We start from the raw sequence: 26,081 nt of genomic DNA on the forward strand, positions 1-26,081 counted from the left end.
TGTGTACCCTGCACAGTTGCACCTACAATATAGCTACCTGCAGCCAGGTGCTTGTGTAGGCTCTTGAAGTATTTCCAGTTACTGTACTGTGTACTCCGCACAGTTGCACCTACAGTATAGCTACCTGAAGACAAGTGCAGGTGTTATCATACTAATAATATTACAGGCAGTCAGTTGATTCTGCTAGCTGCAGTATAATCGGTATATATATATATATATATATATATATATATATATATATATATATATATATATAATCCCAGTTTTGTGCAGCTCACTGCAGGTCAATAGTATGTCTGGAAGGCCAACAAGGAGATGCAGACAGTCACAAACCAATAAAAGAGGGCAAGCAGGCTCTGTGTCTAGAGGCAACAGTGCTGGTCGTGGAAATGGTGCATCCTCATCAGCACGTGGCCGTGGGACACGCTTGGCCTTTTTTTCGGCAGCTGGCCGTGTTGAGCGGCAACATGCGGAAGACTCGGTTGAGTGGATGACCAAGCCATCCTCATCATCCTCATCCTCTCTCACCCAGACTCAGGGTACTTTGTGTGGCAAAGCAGCTGCCAACGCGGCCTCTACCCTCGGCTCAATGGCATCAGTTTGCTCCTTCCCTAGCCCCACCATGTCCTCCTGAGGAGTCCCTCAAACTGTTTGACCACAGTGTTGGGTACATGCTCCAGGAGGATGCCCAGTGTTTTTAAGGCTCCGATGATGGTACTCAGCTAGAGTAACGTGAGCCCAGACAGAGGGGGTGCCCAATAAAGACAGCAATCTGGCAGTCATGTTCCCCCTGCTGCAGCATACTGCCAGGTTTACTCCAGTGATGAGGAGGGAGGGGATAATGAGGTCACTGACTTCACGTGGGTGCCTGATAGGAGAGAGGAGGAGTAGGAGCACATCACCAATGAGGCAGGATTCCCTCCAGGGGACAGCCTAAGGGCAGCAAACAAACTGCATCACACCGCAGAGCTCCGCATGTGCAGGGCGCTGCTGTCTCTGCACGTTATTCTAAAAGTTCTTTGGTGTGGGCCTTTTTTGAGATGAGTGCATCAGATCCCACTGCTGCTATTTGCAACATATGTCTCAAGCGTATCTCGCGTGGCCAAAACATCTCCCACTTGGGCACCACATGCTTGACCAGACATATGTTGACCTGTCATGCAGTTCATTGGCAAGCGTACCTAAAAGACCCACACCAAAGAACAAAGAGGATCTCTCCTTGCTCCTCATCAGCTGGAATCTCCAACCCCACTATACCTTCAGTCCTCTCTGAGACCTGCACTGAGAGGAATGAAGGTGTAGAATTAGGTGTGTCACAGCCAAGTACTTGCGGGAAATCTACTATCGGTACACCGATGTCAGATTGTACCAGGCAAATTTCCCTGTCCCAGCCGCTGCACCACAGAAAGAAGTTCGCTCCCAGCCATCCACATGCCCAGCGGTTGAATGCTAGCTTGGCAAAATTGCTAGCACTTCAACTGCTACCTTTTCAGTTGGTAGACTCTGCCCCCTTCCGTGAGTTTGTGGAATGTGCGGTTCCTCACTGGCAGGTTCCCAAAAGCCACTTTTTCTCATGGAAGGCGATTCCGGCTCTCTACTGGCATGTGGAAGGCAATGTCTTGGCCTCGCTGGACAGGGCGGTCAGCGGTAAGGTGCATATTACCGCTGACTCATGGTCCAGCAGGCATGGGCAGGGACGTTACCTATGTTTCACGGTGCATTGGGTGACTCTTCTGGCAGCTGGGAAGGATGCAGAACAAGGTGCAGTAGTGTTGGAGGTTGTTCCACCACCACACCTCCAAAATGCCAGTACTGGTGATTATGACACACCTCTCTCCTCCACCCCTCCTCTTCTTCCTATTCCATGGCCTCTTCCTGTGCTTTGTCCTCAGAACCAGCGGTACTCCAGTGGCGTTCAAGAGATTACACAAGTACGCAGGCCAAAAGATGCCATGCGGTGCTTCAGCTGGTGTGCTTGGGGGACAGGAGCCATACTGGGTCAGAGATTCTGTCAGCTCTGCAGGGGCAGGTTCAGAGATGGTTGATGCCATGCCAACTTAAGGCAGGAAAGCTGGTTTGCGACAATGACACCAACCTCCTCTCAGCCCTCCGACAGGGACAACTGACCCATGTGCCCTGTTTGTCTCACATCCTTAACTTGGTGGTGCAGTGGTTCTTGGACAGGTACCCGGGCTTACAGGATGTCCTGAGGCAGGCCAGGAAAGTCTGTGTGCATTTCCGCCGTTCATATAATGCCAGTGCTCAGCTGGCAGACCTCCAAAAGGGAATTTAACCTACCCAAGAACCGCCTAATCTGTGACATGCCCACCAGGTGGAACTCAATGTTGGCCATGCTGCAGCGGCTGCACACGCAGCAGAGGGCCATCAATGAGTACCTGTGCGACTATGCCACGAGGATGGTAAGCAGTGACAGTGCATGCATCAGTGACACTGTCCCTCTTGTCCACCTGTTGGAGCACATGCTGCATGAAATAATGGACAGGGCACTTGAGGCAGAACAGAGGCAGGAAGAGGAGGACTTCCTTAGCTCTCAAGGCCCCCTTTATCCAGACAGTGTTCCTGCGTGCCCGCCAATCACACAGGAAGAGGACGAGGAGGAGGAGGATTGTGTCAGCATGGAGGTGGAGCCTGGCACTCAGCATTAGCAGCAGTCTTTACGGGATCATTTACAGTCCCAAGAAACCCATGGACTTGTACGTGGCTGGGAGGAGGTGGCTGTGGATCATGTCATCCTTAGTGACCCAGAGGACTCCAGACCGAATGAATCAGCAAGCCTACACTGCATGGCCTCCCTGATCCTGCAAAGCCTGCATAAGGATCCTCGCATTCGTGGTATCAACGAGAGGGATCAATACTGGCTGGCAACCCTCCTTGATCCACGTTACAAGGGTAAGGTTGTGGACCTTATCTTACCGTCGCAGAGGGAGCAGAGGATGAAACATCTTTGGGAGGCCTTGCAGAAAGGTCTGTGCAATGCGTTCCCAGAGACTGGGTGGTTACAAACTCCAGTTTCTGGACAACGTGTTGCTGAGGCTTCGGTCAGTCAAAGAAGGAGCGGTGGAGAAGGTGGCCATCTGACCGATGCATTCAGACAATTTTTTAGTCCACAGCCCCAAGGTATGATCGGCTCCAGCAACCATCGCCAGCGTCTGTTTTACATGGTGCAGGAATACCTAGGGGATCTGACTTGGACACCTTTCCCACCAAAAATCCTCTGGGTTACTGGGTCTTGAGGATGGATCACTGGCCAGAGCTTGCACAGTATGCAATTGAGCTACTGGCCTGTCCTGCATCCAGCGTCCTTTAAGGAACGCACATTTAGTGCTGCTGGAGGCTTTGTAACCGATGCGTCTGTCCACCGACTCGGTCGATCGACTGACCTTCATAAAAATGAATCAGTCTTGGATCACCACCAGCTAGCAAGCACCTGATGCTGATGTAACCAAATAATTTTTTTTGAAATGTCAGATCCCTTCAAGACTGCCTATGCTGATGCTGAGTGGCTATCCTGTTATACTGAGTGATTATCCTCTTCCTCAATGATCATGCTGATAGCTTGTAAGAACATTTTTGGTTCTGGGCGCCGCCACCAGTGGCTAAGGCCCAATTTTTCAGCCCCAGTTTAACAGAGGCGTGTAATTACAATTTTTGTTGCAATACTTTGCAGCAGGGCTCGATCCTGCACTCCAACTAGATTATCTGTGAGGGGTTGCAGTGTTGTGGCACCAACACCAGTGCCTAAGCCCCAATTTTTATGCCCCTGTTCAACAGGGACATGTAATTACAATTCTTGATCTAATATTTCACAGCAGGGCCCGTTCCAGCACCCACCAAGAGTATCTGTGAGGACTTACAGTGTTGTGGCACCAGCACCACCACCACCAAAGGCCCAATTTTTCTTCCCCTGTTCAACAGGTGCATGTAATTACAATTCTTGATCTAATATTTCACAGCAGGGCCTGTTTCTGCAGCCACCAAGAGTAACTGTGAGGACTTACATTGTTGTGGCACCAGCACCACCACCACCACCAAAGGCCCAATTTTTCTGCACCTGTTCAACAGGTGCATGTAATTACAATTCTTGATCTAATATTTCACAGCAGAGCCCGGTCCAGCGCCCACCAAGAGTAACTGTGAGGACTTACAGTGTTGTGGCACCAGCACCACCACCATCACCAAAGGCCCAATTTTTCTGCCCCTGTTCAAGGGTATGTCTTGGTGCCTGCTGAAGCCTCTGGCCAGCAGTAAAATTACTGTTGGCTGGTTAAAGAAATAAAGCTCAGGAAACCATGAAAATTATGAAAATCTTTAACATGTCTTCACTCTTTATCTTGTTAAGTAAGCTTATTTGAAACAAAAACATATGTAACCAATATAGGTCCTAGCTTCTTTGTAGAAGAGATACAAAACCCTTGTTCATATTCAAGTCTTACAAAAATTCATGTTTACTAGATGTCCTCAAACATAATTAATCCAATCAACTAAAAAATTGATTTACAAGGATAAAAACTTATGGAGCGTACACACGGTCGGACTTTTCAGATACAAAAGTCTGACAGACGCCGACGGACCAAATCCGGCGGACAATCCGATCGTGTGTGGGCTTCCCCGGACTTTCAGCTGACTTTTCCAGTCGCAAATCTGACGGACTTTAGATTTGGAACTTGCTTCAAATCTTTACGTCGTAACTCTGCCGGACCCAGAAATCTGCTCGTCTGTATGCTAGTCCGACGGACAAAAAATGACGCTAGGACAGCTATTGGCAACTGGCTATCAACTTCCTTATTTTAGTCCAGTGTACGTCATCACGTACGAATCCGTCGGACTTTGGTGTGATCGTGTGTAGGCAAGTCTGGTCATTAGAAAGTTCATTTAAAGTCCGCCAAAAGTCCATCGAAAGTCTGTTGAAAGTCTGTCGAAAGTCTGTCGGACAGGCTGTCGGACTTTTGTAGCCAAAAAGTCCAACCGTGTGTACACCCCATTAGTGTTGTGATTGAAATAAAGACTGTACAACTTCTTGGGAGTTTAAAGGACGTAGGAGTGTGGGCAGGCACCAAGACTTTATAGGCACAATAAGGGTACTTGTATCATTAAAATTCTAGTTTTATTTCATTTCAAAAAATGGTGTATTAAAAGCAGGGAAAGACAAAGACAGGATAAAACCTTATATAGTAAACATCATTTACAGAATATGCACTCCATACAAAGTAGATCAAGAGACAACGGAGCTATTGGATCAATAAGGGATACAGACAACCTATTGATCTATATAGTTACAGTACATATCGTTGAATCAGCGCCATGTGGTGATGGTAGCCAAGATTCTGTAAAAGATTATGGGCTCGACATGTTGCGCGCTCAAGCGCTTCTTCAGGAGCATATACTACGATAGCTGTAATGGATAGTACATTATTAACAGCCTTCCCAAGTTATTTTTGTATATATACAAAATTAATATGCATATTTTCATACGGGTCAACAGATAATACATGGGGGCCGTTAGAAACAGGGACACCAGGAGGACACCAACACTGCAAGCATATCAAGCCGGAAAAGGGGCAATGTGGGGACGGATGTAACATAATGTAGATGTGTAATGAGGGATAAAACAATATGTAGGTAAATTGGAATAAAATATATATTGGGTGGGGGGGGAAGAGAAAGGCAAAAAATAAAAAACAAAGAGAAGAAAAAAGTATGGAAAAAGAGGGAGACAGAAAAAGGGGGAGGGGCAGAGGAGGAGGAAAGGGGAAAAAAAGGGGGAAAAGGGGGGGGGGAAGGGGAAAGGAGGGGGGGAGGGAAAAAAGGGGGGGAAAAGGGGGGGGGAAACAGGGGGAGGGGAAACAAAGGGCAGGGAAAGGAAGGAAAGGGATGATGGGGGAAAGGGATGGAGAGGGAGGAGGGGGGGGGGGGGGGAGGGGGAGGGGAGGGGTGAGGGAAAAGAGGGGAAAGAGAAAAGAATATTATGGATTAGAGATAGTAGTGACAGATGAGCTATGCGGTATATGTGTGGTTATTAATGTATATATGTATATATACGAGTTTAGTAAATATAAGTAATTCCCAATAGTGGTAGTATAACTCACATGTCCATAGATATGTAGCTTTAATTAGAATGAGATATAGTACAATAAAACTTACCCAAATTAATGTGAGGCTATATTTAGAAGCGGGAGGGGGCAGAAGTAACCAACCCTCAGCTGTTTCTCTGTTAGATAGAGGTAGTTCCCAGCAAATAGGTAGAACAGGGGAGAAATAATTGTTGGTCATGAACTGACTCCTATGGTTCATCTAAATATAAGACCATAATAGTTCCCAGCGATTTATATCCCCAATCTTGCTGAGTCTGTTAGAATAGGTAGACACAAATGATAAGATAAAGTAGCATCTGAATTAAGTGGGATTGGAAAAGAGGAAAGGAAATAAGAGCGTTGTAAGCTTACCTAGTTGTAGAGAATGTAGGTATGGTAGTTGGTGGTGGAGCGCTGGTGCGCCGTCCCACCACAAATAGTAGTTAGTGCAGGTAATGTTGTAGGAGACGCCATTGCGGCGTCTCTTGTACACCCGCCCCACCTGTAGTCACCAATCGGCGTAGCCGACGTGACATCATCCAGGTCGGCCGCAGGCGCGTACTGCGCATGTCCCGACTCCCGGCGCTGTTCCATGACGGAAGAGCGTCAGGCTGGGAAAAGGCAGCCGCGTCTAGGTATCCAGGCAACCAAGGGGGTGCGCCGTCCCACCAGGCAACCCCTTGGTTGCCTGGATACCTAGACGCGGCTCCTCCTCCTCTGCCCCTCCCCCTTTTTCTGTCTCCCTCTTTTTCCATACTTTTTTCTTCTCTTTGTTTTTTATTTTTTGCCTTTCTCTTCCCCCCCCACCCAATATATATTTTATTCCAATTTACCTACATATTGTTTTATCCCTCATTACACATCTACATTATGTTACATCCGTCCCCACATTGCCCCTTTTCCGGCTTGATATGCTTGCAGTGTTGGTGTCCTCCTGGTGTCCCTGTTTCTAACGGCCCCCATGTATTATCTGTTGACCCGTATGAAAATATGCATATTAATTTTGTATATATACAAAAATAACTTGGGAAGGCTGTTAATAATGTACTATCCATTACAGCTATCGTAGTATATGCTCCTGAAGAAGCGCTTGAGCGTGCAACATGTCGAGCCCATAATCTTTTACAGAATCTTGGCTACCATCACCACATGGCGCTGATTCAACGATATGTACTGTAACTATATAGATCAATAGGTTGTCTGTATCCCTTATTGATCCAATAGCTCCGTTGTCTCTTGATCTACTTTGTATGGAGTGCATATTCTGTAAATGATGTTTACTATATAAGGTTTTATCCTGTCTTTGTCTTTCCCTGCTTTTAATACACCATTTTTTGAAATGAAATAAAACTAGAATTTTAATGATACAAGTATCCTTATTGTGCCTATAAAGTCTTGGTGCCTGCCCACACTCCTACGTCCTTTAAACAATTTATATTAGACGTGGCACACATACTTACCTTGTATCCGCATGACCACTGTGCGATGATACGTCCCCTAATTATGTAACTTCTTGGGAGTGGGTTCATTCTTAAATAAAATAAAAAATATTTTTTCTTCTTTTCTTTTACTTAAACCTCTTTAGCAAAGTTTCAGTCTAATAAGATTTAAAAATTGGTCTTTATTACAGGGAGGAGTGAAAGATGATGTCTCCCTTTCTGCATATGTGACCATGGCTCTGATAGAGGCCGGTGTATCTCTGGAAGTAAGTAATCATCAACATTTAAAATATTGTTACATTCCTGTATATGTTGTACCTAACCAAGAGAAAAAGTGATCTTGCAAAGTTACATCCAAGCATAACACCTTTTTTCAACCAATTACCTAATAGTAGGTGTTGTTAGAATGTGTGTACAGTTGGCCGCCGGTGTTTCATTCCAGTTATTGTTAGACTGTAACACGTCACCCCTGAACATGGGTGAACCAATGAGCTTGAAGCAGCTCCCTTCCATGTTGTTCTATGTAATAAATCTGTGCCTAAGCAGGAAATCAGGTATGACCTTTATTGGGGTAAGAGTAGAAAGGAATATACATATTGACAAAAAAGGTGAATGTTAATCTTTTTACATAATGGAAATTAGGGATGATCTCCAGGTTTGGGTCGAATATGAGTTCAAGCCAAGCCGTTTACCATTTGCCAAATGGGTGAACTAAATAACAAATTTTGGCCAGTTTGCCCACCCGCCAAACCTCCAGCTGCAGAAGCTGGAAGTCATTCCTTTTAACAGTGGTATTACTACTAAATGACAACTTCCCACTGATTGCTAGAGTGCTGGGTTGCACAGATCCATTGGTTCACAAGAGACTGGAGGTTGCCTGTCAACAACAACATTGTCACATTTTAACAACATGAAAAAAATTCCCATATGATTGATATGACACCTCCTTCTGCATTGAGGGTTAATGAGCCAAAAGCAAATAAAAAGTAAAAAGTCCCTTAATGATGCTCGATGATTTTACTTAGTATTCAGTCAGATCTATTTTTTTGGTTTTGTATAACTCCAGGATTGTGAGCTGAATTATCCCTTGCCCCTCTCTGGATTGCCTTCCCCACACATTTTGAAGCAGAATTCAATAGGGAATGATTACCACCATTACAGTCACTAGGGGTGAGCCGAACACCCCCCCGGTTCGGTTCTCACCAGAACCTGCGAACGGACAGAAAGTTCGCACGAACGTTAGAACCCCATTGACGTCTATGGGACTCGAACGTTCAAAATCAAAAGTGCTCATTTTAAAGGCTAATTTGCATGGTATTGTCCTAAAAAGGGTTTGGGGACCCGGGTCCTACCCCAGGGGACATGTATCAATGCAAAAAAACTTTTAAAAATGGACGTTTTTTCGGGAGCAGTGATTTTAATGATGCTTAAAGTAAAAAAAAAAAAAGTGAAATATTCCTTTAAATATCGTACCTGAGGGGTGTCTATAGTATGCCTGTAAAGTGACGCGTGTTTCCCGTGTTTAGAACAGTCCCTGCACCAAATGTCATTTTTAAAGGAAAAAATCTCATTTAAAACTGCTTGCGGGTTTAATGTAATGTCGGGTCCTGGCAATATGGATGAAAATCAGTGAGACAAATGGCATGGGTACCCCCCAGTCCATTACCAGGCCCTTTGGGTCTTGTATGGATATTAAGGGGAACCCCACACCCAAATTAAAATAAGGAAAGGTGTGGGGCCCTATATACTCTGAACAGCAGTATACAGGCGGTGCAAACAAGACAGGGACTGTATGTTTGTTGTTAAGTAGAATTTCTTTGTAATTTTGAATGGGTACATTTTTAACGTGTTTAGCTCCAGCCAAAAAAATCTTTTTTAAGCTTTTTGGAAAACATAGGGAAGGGTTATCACCCCTGTGACATTTGTTTTGCTGTCTTTCCTCCTCTTCAGAAGATTTCACCTCACTTTTTGTCCCAATGGATTGGAAAGCATCAGTGGAAAGGAGAAATGTTTTTCCCATATTAACTCTTACAGGAGAGAATTTCCCTTCCTAGGGGTAGATTTCATCTCACTTCCTGTTGTCTCCTTCCGTTTGCAAGTAGGAGTCGTTTGTAAGTTAGTTGTTTGAAAGTAGGGTCCTGCCCTATATACTCAGCAGAAATTTGGGCCTTAGGTGTTGCTGTGGCCACAACACTGTAAGCCCTCACAGGGCCCTGCTGTGAAATATTAGATCAAGAATTGTAATTACATGCCCCTGTTGAACAGGAGCTGAAAAATTAGGCCTTAGGCACTGGTGCTGGTGCTACAACACTGCAACCCCTCACAGACACTCTAGTTGGAAAGCAGGAACGAGCCCTGCTGCAAAGTATTGCATCAAAAATTGTAATTACACGCCCCTGTTAAACAAGGGCTGAAAAATTGGGCCTTAGGCACTGGTGCTGGTGCCACAACACTGCAACCCCTCACAGACACTCTAGTTGGAACGCAGGAACGAGCTCTGCTGCAAAGTATTGCATCAAAAATTGTAATTACACGCCCCTGTTAAACAGGGGAAGAAAAAATGGGCCTTAGGCACTGGTGCTGGTGCCACAACACTGCAACCCCTCACAGACACTCTAGTTGGAACGCAGGAACGAGCCCTGCTGCAAAGTATTGCATCAAAAATTGTAATTACACGCCCCTGTTAAACAGGGGCAGAAAAAATGGGCCTTAGGCACTGGTGCTGGTGCCACAACACTGCAACCCCTCACAGACACTCTAGTTGGAATGCAGGAACGAGCCCTGCTGCAAAGTATTACATCAAAAATTGTAATTACACGCCCCTGTTAAACAGGGGCTGAAAAATTGTGCTTTAGGCACTGGTGGTGGCGCCCAGAACCAAAAATGTTCTTACAAGCTATCAGCGTGATGATTGAGGAGGAAGAGGATAATTACTCAGGGATAGTCACTCAGCATCAGCATAGGCAGTCTTTGAAGGGATCTGAGATTTTAAAAAAAATTATTCGGTTACATCAGCATCAGGTGCTTGGTAGCTGGTGGTGATCCAAGACTGATTCATTTTTATGAAGGTCAGTCGATCGACCAAGTCAGTGGACAGACGCACCCTGTGATCGGTTACCACGCCTCCAGCAGCACTGAATGTGCGTTCCGAAAGAACGCTGGATGCAGGACAGGCCAGTAGCTCAATTGCATACTGTGCAAGCTCTGGCCAGTGATCCATCCTCAAGACCCAGTAACCCAGAGAATTTTCGGTGGGAAAGGTGTCCAAGTCTGATCTTGCCCCTAGGTATTCCTGCACCATGTAAAACAGACGCTCGCGATGGTTGCTGGAACCGATCATACCTTGGGGCTGCGGACCAAAAAATTGTCTGAACGCATCGGTCAGACGGCCACCTTCTCCACCACTCCTTCTTTGACTGACCGAAGCCTCAGCAACATGTTGTCCAGAAACAGGAGTTTGTAACCTCCCAGTCTCTGGAAACGCGTTGCACAGACCTTTCTGCAAGGCCTCCCGAAGATGTTTCATCCTCTGCTCCCTCTGCGATGGCAAGATAAGGTCCGCAACCTTACCCTTGTAACGTGGATCAAGGAGGGTTGCCAGCCAGTATTGGTCCTTCTCCTTGATACCACGAATACGAGGATCCTTACGCAGGCTTTGCAGGATCAGGGAGGCCATGCAGCGTAGGTTTGCTGAGGCATTCGGTCCGGAGTCCTCTGGGTCACTAAGGACAACATGGTCCGCAGCCACCTCCTCCCAGCCACGTACAAGTCCATGTGTTTCTTGGGACTGATCCCTTAAAGACTGCTGCTGATGCTGAGTGCCAGGCTCCACCTCCATACTGACACAATCTTCCTCCTCCTCCTCCTCGTCCTCTTCCTGTGTGATCGGCGGGCACGCAGGAACACTGTCTGGATAAAGGGGGCCTTGAGAGCTAAGGAAGTCCTCCTCTTCCTGCCTCTGTTCTGCCTCAAGTGCCCTGTCCATTATTCCACGCAGCGTGTGCTCCAACAGGTGGACAAGGGGGACAGTGTCACTGATGCATGCACTGTCACTGCTCACCATCCTCGTGGCCTCCTCAAATGGTGACAGGACAGTGCATGCATCCCTGATCATGGCCCACTGGCGTGGGGAAAAAAAAACAAGCTCCCCTGACCCTGTCCTGGTGCCATAGTCGCACAGGTACTCATTGATGGCCCTCTGCTGCGTGTGCAGCCGCTGCAGCATGGCCATCGTTGAGTTCCACCTGGTGGGCATGTCACAGATTAGGCGGTTCTTGGGCAGGTTAAACTCCTTTTGGAGGTCCGTCAGCAGAGCACTGGCATTATATGACTGGCGGAAATGCACACAGACTTTCCTGGCCTGCCTCCAGACATCCTGTAAGCCCGGGTACCTGCCCAAGAACCGCTGCACCACCAAGTTAAGGATGTGAGCCAAACAGGGCACATGGGTCAATTGTCCCTGTCGGAGGGCAGAGAGGAGGTTGGTGCCATTGTCGCAAACCACCATTCCTGCCTTAAGTTGGCGTGGCGTCAACCACCTCTGAACCTGCCCCTGCAGAGCTGACAGAACCTCTGCCCCAGTGTGGCTCCTGTCCCCCAAGCACACCAGCTCAAGCACCGCATGGCATCTTTTGGCCTGCGTACTTGCGTAGCCCCTTGAACTACTACGGAGCACCGCTGGTTCCGAGGAAGAGGCCATGGAGGAAGAAGAAGAGGAGGGGGTGGAGGAGAGAGGTGTGTCACAATCATTAGCATTTTGGAGGCGTGGTGGCGGAAGAACCTCCAACACTACTGCACCTTGTCCTGCATCCTTCCCAGCTGCCAGCAGAGTCACCCAATGCGCCGTGAAACTTAGGTAACGTCCCTGTCCATGCCTGCTGGACCTTGAGTCAGCGGTAATATGCACCTTACCGCTGACTGCCCTGTCCAGCGAGGCATGGACATTGCCTTCCACATGCTGGTAGAGAGCCGGAATCGCCTTCCATGAGAAAAAGTGGCGTTTGGATACCTGCCACTGAGGAACCGCACATTCCACAACTTACGGAAGGGGGCAGAGTCTACCAACTGAAAAGGCAGCAGTTGAAGTGCTAGCAATTTTGCCAAGCTAGCATTCAACCGCTGGGCATGTGGATGGCTGGGAGCAAACTTCTTTCGGCGGTGCAGCAGCTGGGGCAGGGAAATTTGCCTGGTACAATCTGACGTCGGTGTACCAAAATCAGATTGCCCACAAGTACTTGGCTGTGACACACCTAATTCTACACCTTGATTCCTCTCAGTGCAGGTCTCAGAGAGGACTGAAGATCTAGTGGGGTTGGAAATATCAGCTGATGAGGAGCAAGGAGAGGTTCTCTTTGTTCTTTGGTGTGGGTCTTTTAGATACGCTTGCCAACGAACTGCATGGCAGGTCAACATATGTCTGGTCAAGCATGTGATACCCAAGCGGGAGATGTTTTGGCCACGCGAGATACGCTTGAGACATATGTTGCAAATAGCAGCGGTGCGATCTGATGCACTCGTCCCAAAAAAGGCCCACACCAAAGAACTTTTTGAATAACGCACAGAGACTGCAGCGCCCTGCACATGTGGAGCTTTGGGGTGTGATGCAGTCAATGTGCTGCCCTTAGGCTGGCCCCTGGAGGGCATCCTGCCTCGTTGGTGATGTGCCGCCTCCTCCTCCTCCTCCTCTCTCCTATCAGGCACCCACATTGAGTCAGTGACCTCATCATCCCCTCCCTCCTCATCACTGGAGCAAACCTGGCAGTATGCTGCAGCAGGAGGAGCATGACTGCCAGATTGCTGTCCTTCTTGGGCACCCCCTCTGTCCGTGCTCATGTTACTGCCTTCATCGAGCTCAGTATCATCATCAGAGCCTTCCAAACGCTGGCATCCTCCTGGAGCATGTACCCAACACTGTGGTCAAACAGTTCGAGGGGCTCCTCAGGAGAACATGGTGGGGCTAGGGAAGGAGTCACTGATGACATTGAGCCGAGGGAAGAGGCCGCTGCTTTGCCAGACAAAGTACCCTGGGCATGGGTGAGAGAGGATGAAGAGGATGAGGACGGCTTGGTCATCCACTCGACCAAGTCTTCCACATGTTGTGGCTCAACATGGCCAGCTGCCGAAAAAAAGGCCAAGCGTGTCCCATGGCCACGTGCTGATGAGGATGCACCATCTCCACGACCAGCACTAGACACAGAGCCTGCTTGCCCTCTCATATTGGCTTGTGACTGTCTGCCTCTCCTTCTTGGCCTTCCAGACATACTAATGGCCTGTAGCTGCACTAAGCTGGGATATATATATATATATATATATATATATATATATATATATATATATATGTACTGATACTGCAGCTAGCAAAATCAACTGCCTGCCTGTAGTATGAGAACACCACCAACCTTCTACAGGTAGCTTTAGCTGAACACTGTGAGGTGGACGCACCCCACTAACTTGTAGGTTTAGCTGAACACTGTGAGCAGGACGCACTGCACTAACTGTAAATAGTCTAGCTGCCTGACTGTGGTACTAATAGGATCAAAAGAACACCAGCAATTTTCTTCAGGTAGCTGTATTTACTGTAACAAGACAAGCCTGCCTGTCAGTAAGAAGATAACAGAAACGGATCTAGCTGAACACTGTGAGCAGGACGCAACCCACTAGCTTGTAGGTTTAGCTGAACACTGTGAGGTGGACGCACCCCACTAACTTGTAGGTTTAGCTGAACACTGTGAGCAGGACGCACCCCACTAACTTGTAGGTTTAGCAGAACACTGTGAGCAGGACGCACTGCACTAACTGTAAATAGTCTAGCTGCCTGACTGTGGTACTAATAGGATCAAAAGAACACCAGCAATTTTCTTCAGGTAGCTGTATTTACTGTAACAAGACAAGCCTGCCTGTCAGTAAGAAGATAACAGAAACGGATCTAGCTGAACACTGTGAGCAGGACGCACCCCACTAGCTTGTAGGTTTAGCTGAACACTGTGAGGTGGACGCACCCCACTAACTTGTAGGTTTAGCTGAACACTGTGAGCAGGACGCACCCCACTAACTTGTAGGTTTAGCAGAACACTGTGAGCAGGACGCACTGCACTAACTGTAAATAGTCTAGCTGCCTGACTGTGGTACTAATAGGATCAAAAGAACACCAGCAATTTTCTTCAGGTAGCTGTATTTACTGTAACAAGACAAGCCTGCCTGTCAGTAAGAAGATAACAGAAACGGATCTAGCTGAACACTGTGAGCAGGACTCACCCCATTAGCTTGTAGGTTTAGCTGAACACTGTGAGGTGGACGCACCCCACTAACTTGTAGGTTTAGCTGAACACTGTGAGCAGGACGCACCCCACTAACTTGTAGGTTTAGCAGAACACTGTGAGCAGGACGCACTGCACTAACTGTAAATAGTCTAGCTGCCTTACTGTGGTACTAATAGGATCAAAAGAACACCAGCAATTTTCTTCAGGTAGCTGTATTTACTGTAACAAGACAAGCCTGCCTGTCAGTAAGAAGATAACAGAAACGGATCTAGCTGAACACTGTGAGCAGGACGCACCCCACTAGCTTGTAGGTTTAGCTGAACACTGTGAGGTGGACGCACCCCACTAACTTGTAGGTTTAGCTGAACACTGTGAGCAGTACGCACCCCACTAACTTGTAGGTTTAGCAGAACACTGTGAGCAGGACGCACTGCACTAACTGTAAATAGTCTAGCTGCCTGACTGTGGTACTAATAGGATCAAAAGAACACAAGCAATTTTCTTCAGGTAGCTGTATTTACTGTAACAAGACAAGCCTGCCTGTCAGTAAGAAGATAACAGAAACGGATCTAGCTGAACACTGTGAGCAGGACGCACCCCACTAACTTGTAGGTTTAGCAGAACACTGTGAGCAGGACGCTCTGCACTAAATGTAAATAGTCTAGCTGCCTGACTGTGGTACTAATAGGATCAAAAGAACACCAGTAATTTTCTTCAGGTAGCTTTATATACTGTAACAAGACAAGCCTGCCTGTCAGTAAGAAGAGAACAGGAACGGATCTAGCTGAACACTGTGAGCAGGACGCACTGCACTAAATGTAAATAGTCTAGCTGCCTGACTGTGGTACTAATAGGATCAAAAGAACACCAGTAATTTTCTTCAAAATACTGTAACAAGACAAGCCTGCCTGTCAGTAAGAAGATAACAGAAACGGATCTAGCTGAACACTGTGAGCAGGACGCACCCCACTAGCTTGTAGGTTTAGCTGAACACTGTGAGGTGGACGCACTCCACTAACTTGTAGGTTTAGCTGAACACTGTGAGCAGGACGCACCCCACTAACTTGTAGGTTTAGCAGAACACTGTGAGCAGGACGCTCTGCACTAAATGTAAATAGTCTAGCTGCCTGACTGTGGTACTAATAGGATCAAAAGAACACCAGTAATTTTCTTCAGGTAGCTTTTTATACTGTAACAAGACAAGCCTGCCTGTCAGTAAGAAGAGAACAGGAACGGATCTAGCTGAACACTGTGAGCAGGACGCACTGCACTAAATGTAAATAGTCTAGCTGCCTGACTGTGGTACTAATAGGATCAAAAGAACACCAGTAATTTTCTTCAAAATACTGTAACAAGACAAGCCTGCCTGTCAGTAAGAAGATAACAGGAACGGATCTAGCTGAACACTGTGAGCAGGACGCACTGCACTAAATGTAAATAGTCTAGAAGATAACAGGAACGGATCTAGCTAAACTGAATACAGTGTATATATATATATATATATATGCAACACCTGGGATGCATATATATAGACAATACACTTTAAGTGCAGCTAACTGACTGACTGTCCTGCCTAATCTAGCTAACTCAAATGAAATGACACTGTCTCTCTCTCTCTCTATTTCTCAGCACACCGGAACACACTGCACAGGGCCGCCGTGCAGGCGGCCTTATATAGTGTGGGGCGTGTACTAAATCCCCTGAGCCATAATTGGCCAAAGCCTCCTTGGCTTTGGCCAATTACGGCTCTCTGTTAACGCGGCGCTGTGATTGGCCAAGCATGCGGGTCATAGTGCATGCTTGGCCAATCATCAGCAAGCAATGCACTGCGATGCCGCAGTGAATTATGGGCCGTGACGTGCCACATGAATTTGGCGCGAACGGCCCATATTGTTCGCAATTCGCCGAACGGGCGAACAGACAATGTTCGAGTCGAACATGGGTTCGACTCGAACATGAAGCTCATCCCTAACAGTCACCAATGGTCTGTATGGAAAATCATTTTAGGGAGGGTAAACAAGAAGCTCAATTCACAGCAATGCCTTGGGTCTCACAGACAGTAAGTTATATGAAGGTTTCCCAACAAGAGACACAGATGACAATATTTCTAAACTGAGGAAAACATTTTGGCTGCAGTTCTACTTAAAATGTATTTAACCACTTCCCAACCGCCGGCCGTCATATAGAATGGATCCGCCAGCCCCAGATGTTTACCAAAGAGATTTCCGGCAAACCAGATGGTCGCCGGAGCCTCTATGATCGTTCGGAGGCTGAGCACGAAGTTATGACGTCACGCCCGGCCTCTGAATTTAATCAAACGGCGCCGCCTCGGCTGGGAAGCTGAGATCTTTTTTTTAATCTCAGCTGTCCTAGCCTAGAGGTGAGATGTGGGGTCTTCTTGACCCCATATCTTACTGTAAAGAGGACCGATCATGCCATATTCCTATTACAAGGGATGTTTACATAAAAGTGATCAAAAAACATTTTTTTTTAAAGTGTAAATTTAAAATTTTTTAAGTAAAATTAACAATAAAAAAAATACAAATTTAAAGTGCCCCTGTCCCCGTGTGCTCGCATACAAAAGTGAAGGCATACGCATGAAAACGGTGTTCAAACAGCACATGTGAGGTGTCATAGCAAACATTAGAGCAAGAGCAAAAATTCTAGCCCCAGACCTCCTCTGTAACTCTAAACATGTAACCATTAAAAAAATTTAAAGCATCGCCTATGAGGATTTTTAAGTACCAAAGTTTGGCGCGTGTGCAATTTTTTTTGGCAGAGACCCTAGAGAATACAATGGGGGTCATTGCAACTTTTGATCTCGTACAGTATTTGCGCAGCAATTTTTCAAACACATTTTTTTGGGGAAAAAAATGTTTCATGTATATAAAAAAACCCCCACTAAAGTTAGCCTAATTTTTTGTATAATGTGAAAGATGATGTTCCGTCAAGTAAATAGATACCCAACATGTCACGCTTTAAAATTGTGCACACTCATGGAATGGCGCCACACTTCGATATCTAAAGAACTTAATAGGCGACACTTTAAATTTTTTTTACAGGTTACATGTTTAGAGTTACAGAGGAGGCCCAGTGCTAGAATTATTGCTCTCACTCTAATGTTTGCGGCGTATGTAACCTGTGTGTATCTGGCTCTGATACTAGCCAGTGCCTCACCAGCCACTGACCTCACTGCACGTCCCTGGTACTAAGATCACATCAGATTTATAATACATCTTTATCCTCTTGATTACTCTTCCAAATTTTAAATGAGGAAATACTGAGATTTCATACTAGTTAATTTATTTCTAGGATCCTCTGGTCAGAGACACAGTGCCCTGTCTGCGGAAGGCTGCTGTGGATGTGAGCAATGTATACACTTTGGCTCTGCTGGCCTACACCTTTACACTGTGCAGAGAGACAGAACTCAGGGCAGCTGTATTGGACAAACTGGAAGAAAAAGCTATACGAGAAGGTGAGGAATAGATTTACTAAAATGATTTTAGGCAGAAGTCATTGTATACTTTAACTGAAATTTTTTTAAGATTGTTTTAAAAAAATGTAATTTATTCCATTGCAATCCTTCTTCTCTTCTGTTGAGGTTGAAACTAAGTGCCCTGATTATTAAAAGGGGAAAAGAATCAGATACAAAAATAATTACCCTGTAAGTGGAAAACCTAATTAAAGTGGGATTTAGGCCAATTATATATTATTTATGTTTATACTTTTTAACCACTTCAGCCCTGGAAGGATTTACCCCCTTCCTGACCAGGCCCTTTTTGCGATATTGTTGCTTTAACTGACAATTGCGTAGTTGTGCGGCGATGTACCCAAACAAAATTGATGTCCTTTTTTTTCCCCACAAATAGAGATTTCTTTTGGTGGCATTTGATCACCTCTGTGTTTTTTATTTTTTGCGATATAAACAAAAAAAGAGCGACAATTTAAAAAAAAAAGCAATATTTTTTACTTTTTGCTATAATAAATATCCCCAAAAAATATATAAAAAAAATTTCTTCCTCAGTTTAGGCCAATATGTATTCTTCTACATATTTTTGATAAAAAAAAATTGCAATTAGCGTATATTGATTAGTTTGCGCAAAAGTTATCGCGCCTACAAAATAGGGGATAGATTTATAGCATTATTATTATTATTTGTTTTATTAGTAATGGCAGCAATCTGCAATTTTTATTATGACTGTGACATTTTGGTGGACAGATCGAACACTTTTGACACTATTTTGGGACCATTGGCATTTATACAGCTATCAGTGCTATAAAAATGCACTGATTACTGTGTAAATGTCACTGGCTGGGAAGGAGTTAAACACTAGGGGGTGATCAAGGGGCTAAGTGTGTTCCCTCAGTGTACTCTAACTGTAGGGGGGATGGGCTCACTACAACATGACAGAGATCACTGCGCCCGATCCCTGGGAGCAGTAGATCCCTGTCATGTTGCTAGGCAGAACAGGGAAATGCCTTGGCCATAGGCATCTCCCCGTTCTGCCTCTCCATGCCACGATGGCGGGCCACTGGCGGACTTCAAGTACACAGGACCCAAGGGCACACTCCTGCGGCAGGCACGCGCCCGCTAGCCGCCGATGACGCAGTGACGTACGGGTACATCGTTTTGCGCACTCGTGCCACTTTGCCGATGTATATCGGCATGAGCCGGTCGGCAAGTGGTTAAAAGTTACATTTTATCAAGTATAACATAAGTTGCAATGCTAAACAATCAAAATAATAAAAATAGTAAAGACAGTGTCCACATATATATAAACATCTCATATTAGTCTCCAAACACAAAAAACAATGTAAGTGAAGACAGTCTCTTCAAGTGAATACACAATGTGAGTGAACAAATATTTCGTGGAATTTTCACCCAGGTGCACCGCCACCTTGAATCATATGAAATGCTTGCTTACCAGAGATCTAGACTCCAAATTCTAATGGGGCGTACACACGGTCGGACTTTTCAGCTACAAAAGTCCAACGGACGCTGACGGACTAAAGCTGGCTGGAAATCCGATCGTGTGTGGGCTTCTCCGGACTTTCAACTGACTTTTTCAGCCTCAAATCCGACGGACTTTAATTTTGAAACATGCTTCAAATCTTTCCGACGGACTCGAGTCCGGTCGAAAAATCCGCTCGTCTGTATGCTAGTCCGACGGACAAAAACCCACGCTAGGGCAGCTATTGGCTACTGGCTATGAACTTCCTTATTTTAGTCCGGTGTACGTCATCACGTAAGAATTCGACGGACTTTTGTGTGATCGTGTGTTGGCAAGTCTGTTCATTAGAAAGTCCGCCGCAAGTCCGTCGAAAGTCCGCCAAAAGTCCGTCGAAAGTCTGTCGGACAGGCTGTCGGACTTTTGTAGACGAAAAGTCCGACCGTGTGTACGCGGCATAAGAGTCTAGACAAGCATGATGATACACAGAAGATCTATTTGTTTCCCTCTGTTTAGGCTGAATAGGATAGTGACATGGCTACCTTTATACATACCTCACTTATTTAATGATACATAAGTGATTAAAACCTTTTATCTATATATGAATCAACCCATGAAATTAAGAACGAATGATATCTGTTCGAAAAGGGTAACAATCTAATTTATTTAAACTTACTATTGTACAGAAAAGAAACTTGTGGTAATATGAGATTAGCAACTATAACATAAATGATACAACCTTAAAAACAACAATGTTACCAATGATAATAAATATTGCCATAATGGTCATACCCATGCTATCAAGAGATTAATAAGGTATTAAGGCCAAATCCTACAATAGAAAAGGTTACAGGAAAGAAAAGAGACAGAAGATAATAGAGATACATTGTATAGAGAAGTCTTACGTAACCATCCTTCATCTAGACCGTCAGCACAAGAGAATGGGCAGTGATCTGTGCTGCAATATATACACTTGTAAACCCCCCCTTCCTTCCATATGCCAAAACTGCTACATTGAGTCAATGGGGGTGGGGGGCTCTCTTACCAGCTACCATATCCTGACCAGGTTATTCCTGTTCCCTTCACACCTCCCACCTCCTTTGAAGTGACACTGTACTATCAAATGGTCAGATAGCCACTCCAGATAACATTCCACAGCAGGGCAAGATGTCTCTGTTGATTCCAAACTAGGGTTCTCAAACTATAGTCACTGAAAAGTCACTGCAAGTAACATTAATAATAAGGTCCATCACCTTCAGAGCCCAAATCTCCACCACAGTCCCCCCTGAAGTTCATTCTTGAACTTATGTCCTCCTTCAATGATTCTGTACCCACCCACAACAGCCCAGAAGCCCCGACCCTTCCCCACCACCACTGCGGCCTCCTCTTCCTTTCTTGAACACGCCGGAACTCCTCAAGGTAGGCTTAAGACAGTAAAGAAATCCTGGTGCCTTTGAGACTTTACATCCAAACCATGAGTGTCTGTACTGCAATGTTTCATCGCCCCTCTGCCTTGGAGGAACGGAACTCCAACATTGATGGCGGGATCCTGGCATATCTAGTCCTGTATCTTTGTAAGACCATGTAATGGTGGCATCGATTGGATCGGACCGCGAGACAGCACTTTTCAGCATGGTGAAGGAAAGTCCAGGAAAGTCTTATTCGTGACACATTTATCTCAAGAAATAACTTGGTGGTCGCTGCTTCTTCAGGTGGGGTCAGGTGGGCCTCCAGACAGTCGTGCATGAATACAAAAAGAGAGAGGAGAACATTAGTGTACAGATATTGGAGAAATGCTGGACAGGAGCAGAGTGTTGGCCATTAAGACTAAATACTCCGAAAGGGTGTAATGTGGACGAGCAGAGTGGGTTCCCCACAGGGTAGAGTCTGAGCAACAGCCAGTATCATCCATGGCCCTTGATGGTAGGGATAGTCAATACTGTCTGTTATTGCCAGGTCCCTGGGTTCACCACACCTGCTCACGGGGCTCAGGTTAAGGCAGTAGGTAGACTAGGGGAGGTGGAATTACATTAAGACATAAAACTGGATGTCCAGGGATACTTTAGTTAAAATATGGTACTTGCGGGCAGGCAAAGTCTTTTTTAAAGAAAAATTATATGACTGATGTCTTAGTTACATTATCTTGAGAAGATAAATGATAGAAACCAAAGGAAAAACTTAGAGAGCATAATATTAAAGAAGAAAAAGGAATAGAAGAGAGGTGAGTAATGAAAATGAACAGGAAAAATAGTGGGAATAATAATGAAAAAAAGAACAAAAAACGGAAAAAACTACAGATTGAACGCTGCTCCAACCAAGACTGTTAAAGAGCCTTGAATCTGTATTTTAAAAAAATGAATACATTGGTTAAAAAAAATAATAAAAAATAAAAACAAAAGAACAAAACAAATGTTTTTCAAAAAAAAAAAAAAAAACTCCTCTCCCATTAACAGTATTTTTGCAGGTCAGGTACACAGATATTAACAACAAAAGGGAGAGAAAAAAAATAAAAAAAAATAATAATAAAAAAAAATGATTGAAACTTTTGGAATTTAGGTAAACCTGACTGCACTTTATTACTAAAAATTGAAGAGGCTTATCCCTGGAACAAGAAAAATATAGTTCTAGGGTCCTCTCTTAAATGCGCAACTTCTTTGTACTGGTCTGGATTGGATATGGCTTCCTCAGAGATTTGTTTCTGAGTTAGTGGCCTTTCTGTTCCTTGAGAGAAGATACCTTGTTGAGGTGCACACATTCTCATAGCTTTGGCATTCATTCTCCTGATAGTAACGCACATTATTACCTGCATCAGGAAAAGCAATAAGGCTGCACAGGTTAGGACAACAACCGGGTGGAGCAAAATGTTTAGGAAAGCTGTAGCGTTCGGACTATACCCAAATAAACTTTCCCACCAGAAAATCTTAGCATCTGCGTCTAAAGCGTGGGATACTTGGATCAGTCTATTTTGATCATGGGTGAGTCGTATGGCGGCTTGTTTTTCAGCATCTCCTAGTACATTTACATCCTGTTGTCCGAAATCCATCAGCCAAGCTTTTAACTCAGCCCCAAATCCAGAGGAAGTTTCTGTAGGTGTAAGGGGATGTCAGGTTTGCTATAAAACCTTTCTTCAGGGGTGATCGGAGTACAACCCGGTGTTCCTGCTATATCTATGCCACGGGCCAGAGGAGGTGTACTATAGACTCCCCGAGGTAGTGTACCCTGCTGAGTACCATTTAACCTGATGCTGAAAACAGTGCATCATTAGACATGTGATACTAGCACCAGTACCCTGGTCTCCAGTCTCAAGTAGTTTTAACTTTGTTTAGGACCAGTTGGGACACTACCCCGGCATCCATTAGACATGACCCCCCCCCTGTGCCAGCATTATTGCCTTTTCCCATAGCACAACCCTTACCTTCCTTTAGCACTCATCAGTACCAGTCATCTGAGGCTGTCCAGACTCAAACCATCAGAACAAGATGGACTCCAGGGTGTAATCCAGTAGAGTCTGATAGGATAGTACCCAGATTGACCGTGATATCTGCACAATGTTCCATCCCTGCCATTAGGGATGAGAACAGTGCAAGTAAGATTTTTGATGATCCTGGAACTGAGTCATCCACCAATCTATTACGACTCATAGGCAACCTGGATACTACCCCCCCCCTGTTTGTCCTTGCAAAGTGATGCTGGACAGAGCAAGTTGGCTTTCCTAACCCCTTCCCTGATATGTAGCACAAGACCCCCCCAATGTGATCCTGAATATCTCCAGCTCCATAGTGTTTTAAGGTACCCAGTGCCCCACCTCCAGCTCCAAAGACAGTCTCCATTAAGCCTCTCTTTCCTAAGGATGGGAAATAGTCAGAATACCCGGAATGAAAACCACCTGCCACCAGGTACACAAGATTCTTTATAGAGGCTGCACACCTTATGGGGCACTGGTCTTCCTGTCATGCAGGACACAGACCACTAGTTAAGGTACGCAAGGAGTCTAGGACAGGAAGGACACCTATGGGTATCCACTGAGGAGAATACAGCGTGCCCACACAACTCCATCCCTGTGCCTGGATTTCAGAGACCATGCCCAGGGTATACAATGCACCTCTACCTATGGTTAGGTTCAAGGAACCCTCTAGTTCCCTGGTTAACGTTACATTGGTATTCCTTAGGACACAGAAACAAACTCGTCTATGTCCCAAATAATACCCAGGTGCTTCCTTCCCAGCAATGACCTCTCCATCCAGAACACAGAGTGCAATATACACAATCTTCCTGCACAACTCTTCTCCAGGCTCTCCCAAAACTATACACTCTCAACTTGTATGCCATCAGGCAGGCCCTCATACTACACATCTGAAGGTAAATCTGAAGGAAATTGGAAAACAAAAATTACATAATGTGTATCCAACTCGAGGAACTTCTGCTACCAAACACAACTGGCCAAAGGGCAAAGAAATATCCCTTGCAGCACTGAGGCGCCGGGATCACTGAACAGTAGTGGGTACACGAGCCGACCCTTTAAAGCCAGGAAACCCAATTATCAAATCTGAGAAATAAAACACCAATAAAATTTAGTAATAAATATTCCATTTTCCTCCTAGAAACAAAATAATCCAATGGTTATATACCTGTAACAATACATTAGTATATGAAACACAAATATACATTACATTACATTACATAAACAGTGCACTTTTTTTTTTTTTTTTTTTTAAGATACCAAAAAATTGTTGAGCTCAACTTATCATTAATATGATTCCAGTGGACCATTGCAAGGACTCCAATTTAAACTGCCTTGCCCCATAGGATGTGTATATGTATATATAGGTGTATATGTATATATATGTATATATATATCTACGTGTATATGTGGGTATCTATGTGTGGGTATATATATATTTCATATATGGGAATGTTTCTTAATATCATGATAGAACAAAGCTCACCTTAAGAAATATATTTACCTTGGTGTGAACCCGAGAAGCCCTAGAGGTGTTGATTAGATCAAAGGGTATTGACAGACCTTAAGGCATTCATTCTTCAGGGGGCCATTAACATGCTTCCAATACACTGATGGGAATCAGGGAAGGTCCCCTAGGTGGTAATCAACTCACCAGGGGCCATTAACATACTACTGTCGGGACTGTTTGGGCGGGGAGATCAAAGGAGATTGTTCATTAATTCATAGACTGGTAGGCACCGAGGGGGTCGCACTGTAACAGCAATGTCCGAGCATGAATTTTGAGACATCTCTTTCATTTGTGGCATCTTCTGATTGGTGGAGAATGCATATAAAAGGAAGTGGGCTAAATGGTTACAAGCAGTCCAGCCCGAGAACATCTGAGGGACATGCTGTCTGTGTAAAGTATCTATGTCTATCTTTCTTTCTAACCTTTTTTTAATCCTAGGATTTATCTTATGACTTTGTATATCTTGTATATGTCCATTGAAAACATTTATGAGTTTATGCCTGAATTAACTTTGAATTAACTTTGCAGCCTAGAGCCAACACTATAGAGATATATGATAAATTCCAATCATTCTAACCTTCTTTTTCTGTGTAAATAAATGTAATTTTTATCTTTTTTTCCCTGTTATCACTCGTTTTTATTTTTATATAGACAAAGGTTTAATCACTTATATTTGTATCGTTAATCGTTTAAGTGAGGTATAAATATGTCCGTAACAATAGGCTGACAATGAAAATCGCTCCGACTCACAAACCTTAGGGGGAAAAAATGGTCCACATAGTGTAAAACTGTATGATATTTTATTAAAAGAAGATGATACTAAGAACTCACACAACTCCAGATAAAATCCAGCATGTAAAAAATCAATGGTTCGGCATGCCCCTGAGGATGTCAACTCTGACGAAACGGGTAGGGCGGAGTCCATGTCTGTGATGTTACCACACAAGTCAAGCCTGTCTACATGTGGACTAGTTTCCAGGAACTATTGTTTTTTTTAAATGCTGGATTTTATCTGGAGGAACACTATATCGTTAAAAGTATGTGGACATCCCTCCAAATTATTGGGGTTTAGGCAATTCCAGTAATGATTACTGTCAAAGCTAAACCATGCAGTATATAAAAAGATGTTTTAGACAACTGTCACCCTGCCCTGAACTAGCCCTTCTTAATATAAGTATTGATAACTACTCGAAGGACTACAGACAGATTGTATCGCACATACTTCTAGCAGCCAGGTCTTAAATCCTAAGGCGGTGGAAGTCAACATTAGCCCCCCAACCTATCAGAAGTTACCAATATTGTTCATATGAACCAAACTAACACAAAAACTTCTAGCTTTCAATTCACTATCATTTAATACATTTCAAGAAGC

General features: G+C 44.8%; 1 protein-coding gene across 1 annotated transcript in view; it reads left to right on the top strand.

Moving 5' to 3' along the window:
* Positions 1-26,081, top strand: part of LOC141105648 (alpha-2-macroglobulin-like) — a 235,574-nt gene that overhangs the window by 169,923 nt on the left and 39,570 nt on the right. The window contains exons 27-28 of the mRNA XM_073595624.1: positions 7,723-7,797; positions 18,103-18,265. Coding sequence (XP_073451725.1) covers positions 7,723-7,797; positions 18,103-18,265 — 238 coding nt within the window. The remainder of the gene's footprint in view (positions 1-7,722; positions 7,798-18,102; positions 18,266-26,081) is intronic.

This window comes from Aquarana catesbeiana, linkage group LG08 (assembly GCF_042186555.1).
Source record: "Aquarana catesbeiana isolate 2022-GZ linkage group LG08, ASM4218655v1, whole genome shotgun sequence".
Taxonomy (NCBI): domain Eukaryota; kingdom Metazoa; phylum Chordata; class Amphibia; order Anura; family Ranidae; genus Aquarana; species Aquarana catesbeiana.